General features: G+C 50.9%; 1 protein-coding gene across 1 annotated transcript; it reads left to right on the top strand.

The window, feature by feature from the left end:
* The first annotated feature begins 964 nt into the window (after positions 1-964).
* LOC119336831 (annexin D1-like) lies at positions 965-3,865 on the top strand. Its single transcript, XM_037608913.1, has 5 exons — positions 965-1,127; positions 1,225-1,370; positions 1,488-1,706; positions 2,216-2,428; positions 3,270-3,865. The coding sequence occupies exons 1-5, from the start codon at positions 1,052-1,054 to the stop codon at positions 3,558-3,560; spliced, it is 945 nt and encodes a 314-aa protein (XP_037464810.1). The 5' UTR covers positions 965-1,051; the 3' UTR covers positions 3,561-3,865.
* The last annotated feature ends 1,267 nt before the right edge of the window (positions 3,866-5,132 follow it).

A 5,132-nucleotide genomic window follows, 5' to 3' on the forward strand; every position in this document is an offset into this window, starting at 1 on the left:
CTCTCTCTGGGGGGGTGGGAGTGGATGTGAAGAGGGGCACGGTGTTGACTAGGGCATGGACGTGTTCACTGCAGCTTCCCAGCTATCCAACATGGCAACCTAAGTCGCTTTAGGATCTACGTTTTTCATCCAACAGTTAAGAGGGCGTTCACTGGGAAATCCCTCCCAACAAACATTTGGCAATAGTTTTTCCCTTGTTTTTTTTTGTTGAATCACCCCCACTTGCCACTCGGAGTAGCCTTTAGCCCAGAGCGTTCACGACGGTCAGCTTCCCAGCGAACGGGCTGGCCCGTCCGACGAGATGCTTTAAGACTTGCTGTTTTCATCCAACGGTTAAGAGGGCGTTCAACGCGAAACCCCTCCCAGCCAACATTCACCAAACAACATTCTTCTTGTTTTCTGAATCACTGCCACTTGCCACTCGGGGCTCCGGAGCAGCCTTTAGCCCAGAGCAGCACGATGGCTACCACTTCACCAGGAGCGACAAAATGGTCGCGGCCGTTCACACACGGTGCACCGGCGACCCACCAACCTCAATCCAAGCGAGTGCACTCCAAAAAGTCCAAAAGACGATGAACCACGCAAGCACACATGGCTCCCCCTCAGACCATCGACGACGCACCCGGCCTCCCACCCTCGTAACGAGCTGTCGTCTTTATTCACGCCATCATTTTCTTATTCACCATGAGCTGTTGCCCGTGCCAATTCACGCTAAAATTACACATTTCCATTTATTAATCATTGGCCCGTCTCTGCTGCAGACTTAGCGCTTAAGACTCGAGAGATGTTTCCAGGACACGGCCCGGCCCCGTGCATCACGCGCCCATACACTAATCATACTACTGTAATCCAGATCAGATAATCAGTGCTACCCCACTAATTACATGGCAGCCACCCACCATCGCTTTCCTTAAACCCCTCTTCTCCCCACCCATTTTAATAGCCCCCCTCCACCCCCCTGCAGAAACGCGCAATCCATTCGTCCATTCCCCGCCCGGTCTCGAGATCCCACTTCCCACATCGCTCCGCGTCCGATCCCGGCAGGCGCCCGATGGCGACGCTCAAGGTCCCCTCCAACGTCCCGGCCCTCGCCGACGACTGCGACAACCTCCGCAAGGCCTTCCAAGGTACGCCCACTCGCCGCTCCCCCCGTCGTCCCCAATGTTTCCCCGTGCGGGACGATCGTCTGATCTGTCGGGTTTTTTTCTTTTCGTCTGCGCGCAGGGTGGGGCACGAACGAGGCGCTCATCATCTCCATCCTCGGCCACCGCGACGCCGCGCAGCGCCGCGCCATCCGCAAGCACTACGCCGACACCTACGGCGAGGAGCTGCTCCGGAGCATCACCGACGAGATCTCCGGCGACTTCGAGGTAATTAACTCACCGGCTGACCAGCACAACCTCACCTTACGCGGACCCCCGGCCCCTTCCAGATCTCTGGCTGATCGGACGTTTTTGGTCTGCTGTGACGTGTTGTGATGTGATCAGAGGGCCGTGATCCTGTGGACGCTGGACCCGGCGGAGCGGGACGCGGTGCTCGCCAACGAGACCGCCAAGAAGTGGCACCCCGGGAACCCCGTGCTGGTCGAGATCGCCTGCGCGCGCGGCTCCAAGCAGCTCTTCGCTGTCAGGCAGGCCTACCACGACCGCTTCAAGCGCTCGCTCGAGGAGGACGTCGCTGCCCATATCACCGGCGACTTCCGCAAGGTACTGTGTCTTGTCCCGTTCCTATCTTCCTGTACATTCAGTCTTAGATGCCATATACTCTGCTATATACCGGTGCGTCCCTAAATTGACTGACTGTAAGTAATTACCCGGTGCTAAACAAATTAGTTCGGAGCTGTGCTGTCATTTACAATGGATTGGGTCTGCACTGTGCTAAAACGCCAGTAAGGTTTATGGATCCAAATATCCACTGGTATGAAAGAAATCACTGTTGATCCTTTTGTAGAAGACTCTGTTCTTCTCTTCTGAAAAATGATATGAAAGTGCTTCTTCTATTTTACATGCTGTTAGTGTTAACTCATGAACCATGAAATTTGAAATTTCAAAATGCAGTATCTTATAACTTTGGGCTACATTCAGATCAAATTCAGTTGCGATGGTGACTTTGGTTACCTTGTTCCTGGCCATTTTCTGATTTTGGAGGTGGAAATTTGTGTAGATATAGATAATTGTGGCAAAGTGGGGCCTGAATTTTCTTTATTCGTTTTCAGCTGTTGGTGCCACTTGTAAGCTCACACCGCTATGAGGGACCAGAGGTCAACACAAGGTTGGCTCATTCAGAGGCCAAATTACTACATGAGAAGATTGAGCATAAGGCTTATGGTGATGATGAGGTCATCAGAATTCTCACCACTAGGAGCAAAGCTCAGCTGCTTGCAACATTCAATAATTACAATGATACATTTGGTCACCCGATCACCAAGGTGCATAAATATCTTATGCTCTGTTTTTTACTTCTGCTGTTGAAAATCTGACAGGATGTAACCAGCTCATTATGTTCTATTTGTTGTGCCTACCTTTGCTCCGTGTTGCATTATACTACAGTTAAAAGCCGAAATTCAATAATTAAGATGCATCACTGTTTCAGAAAATATGTAATATGCAACATAGCATATTTTATCTCAGTTGACTAATGATCTTTGGTAATGCTCTGCCTGGTAGGAGCCTATGTATTCAAATTCAAGCTCAACTTTATTCTGCCTTTTTTACCCAGCTGGATTTTAGATAAATTTCCATATGCATATTGCCTGGATCTGTTGCCTTGGTGCTTTTTTAAAGAAAGATGCATATTGTTAAATTTGAATGCATTCCTAGTCATTCTAAGAGTTCCTATTACTAAGAGTTATTCTGCTATTCTGTATAGTTAATTTTTGTTGTTGTTTCTGAGATGTATGTGTGGCTCTGAACACTCCATTCTTCTTGTAAAACCCTTTAACTGCTTACTTGCAACTTAGAAGCAAGAACTTAATAGTATTCGCCTACCTTATTAGTTTTTAGGACATACCAGAATTAGTTATTCTTATAGTAAATCTTAAGTTCTTAACTGCTCTGCAAACTCAAAATTTTCCTTCTAAAGTCGGTTCGAATCAATTTGTATACATATTTTGTGCTATCTGCTTTCCTCAGTTTTGTTCTCACAGTTCCATGATATTTAGCAAAATTCTACATATGAGTTTTAGGGACAATCTTGCTTGACCAATGCAGTTCCTTCTAGATTTGTTTTTATCCAAAGGCATGCTTTCTCACAATCTCTGCTTTTTACAGGATCTCAAGGCTGACCCCAAGGATGAGTTCCTCAAAACCCTGCGGGCTGTTATCCGGTGCTTCACCTGTCCTGATAGGTACTTTGAGAAGGTGGCCAGGCTGGCCATTGCAGGCAATGGAACCGATGAGAACTCCCTCACTAGGGTCATAACCACCCGCGCTGAGGTGGACCTGAAGCTGATCAAAGAGGCGTATCAGAAGAGAAACAGTGTTCCCCTGGAGAAGGCCGTCGCAGGCGACACCTCCGGCGACTACGAGAGCATGCTCCTCGCCCTCCTGGGGAAGGAGTGAGCCTTGCCCCTGTATCCACCCCCTGTTACCCTTTTATATCTCGACCGGAGAATAAACCCCTGGTATGCAAGGTTAGATCTGCTGCACCTTGCATAACAGTGAGAATAAGGTAGAGAGAGATATGCTTTACGATGAGTCATGCATGGTACCTTTCGTACTTAGATGTTCGCGTGTGAAATGCAGAAGAGATATTAAAGTTGTGTTTTCTGTAAGCCTGAAAATCTATCTTGTGTCTGTAACTCTGTATTGCCTCCGTTACCGATTGCCCCTGCAGTGGGCTTGAATTGAATCGGGTAATAGCCGCAGTGTGCGAGTCTTCCGATTCTGCCGCGTCTTGGTTGCCAGGTGCCGATGCCGACTCGAAATCGATCACGACTTGGATTCTTCACGCCGCAGCTCCGTCACCTCTTATAAGTCGATCTTCCGCCAGCAGAGAGCTCACCTATTCTACACCGCTTCATAATCAACTGAGCCATCGACCACAGATTAGATTTTGGTAGCTGCTCGCGATGGCCGGCTGGTTGGACGAGGGGTCCTCCTCCTCCTCCTCGTCGTCGTCTAAGCGGCGGCGCCGGGATTGTGACTGCGACTGCGCTGAGAGTAGGAGGCCGCGGCGGAAGCAGCACCTCTATCTGGCGCTGGACGACTGGGACGGCGGGTACAGCATCCACAAGCTCGACGCCGACGACATCTTGGACGACGATTTTGGAGGAGTGCGCAAGCTTCCCGAGCCCGCCGCCATCCGGATCAGGTGGCCGGTGCGCGGCCCCGTGCACTTCGCCGCTCTGGGCACCGACATCTTCTTCGCTGCCGGCCCGCGTTTCCACGGTGACGACGCCCCACCCACAACCTTCGTCTACGAAACGCAGGCCGCCGCGCTCGCCGTGGGCCCGCCCCTTCCGACCGGGCTCTATAGCTTGGGGGCCGCCATGGCCGCCGGTCGGAAGCTCTACGCCCTAACAAGCCCCTGCCATCCCGAGGTGTCGTGGTTCTAAGCCTGACAGTAGAGTGGGGGTAGGTATGGAGAGGCAAGGTCCTAGCTATGGAGAGGTTGTAAGCACAAAGGATGTACGAGTTCAGGCCCTTCTCGGAAGAAGTAACAACCCTACGTCTCGGAGCCCGGAGGCGGTCGAGTGGATTATGAGTGTATGAACTACAAGGTGCCGAACCCCTCTGCCTGTGGAGGGGGGTGCTTATATAGAGTGCGCCAGAACCCCAGCCAGCCCACGTAGGAGAGGGTTTAAGGTGAGTTAAGTCTGGGGAGTTACTGGTAACGCCCCACATAAAGGCCTTTACTATCATAAAGTCCACTTGATTACAGGCCGTTGCAGAGCAGAGTGCCTCTTGACCTCCTGGTGGTCGAGTGAGTCTTCGTGGTCGAGTCCTTCAGGCCAGTCGAGTGAATCTTTGTTGGTCGACTGGAAAGCGACCTCTTCTAAGGATGTCTTGGGGTAAGTTACTTGGATCAGGTCCATGACCCTACCCTAGGTACATAACCCCATCATTAGCCCCCGAATGGATTGAGGCTTCGAGTGAAGAAGGAGTTGATGTCGTTTCCGATTAACCTTTGCG

The sequence above is a fragment of the Triticum dicoccoides genome, chromosome 7B, assembly GCF_002162155.2.
Source record: "Triticum dicoccoides isolate Atlit2015 ecotype Zavitan chromosome 7B, WEW_v2.0, whole genome shotgun sequence".
NCBI classification, from domain to species: domain Eukaryota; kingdom Viridiplantae; phylum Streptophyta; class Magnoliopsida; order Poales; family Poaceae; genus Triticum; species Triticum dicoccoides.

Coding starts and splice junctions, on each gene's coding strand:
- LOC119336831 (XM_037608913.1), top strand. CDS start 1,052: ATGGCGACGCTCAAGGTCCCCTCCAACGTCCCGGCCCTCGCCGACGAC. Junction 1,128..1,224: donor CCTCCGCAAGGCCTTCCAAG/GTACGCCCACTC, acceptor GTCTGCGCGCAG/GGTGGGGCACGAACGAGGCG. Junction 1,371..1,487: donor AGATCTCCGGCGACTTCGAG/GTAATTAACTCA, acceptor TGATGTGATCAG/AGGGCCGTGATCCTGTGGAC.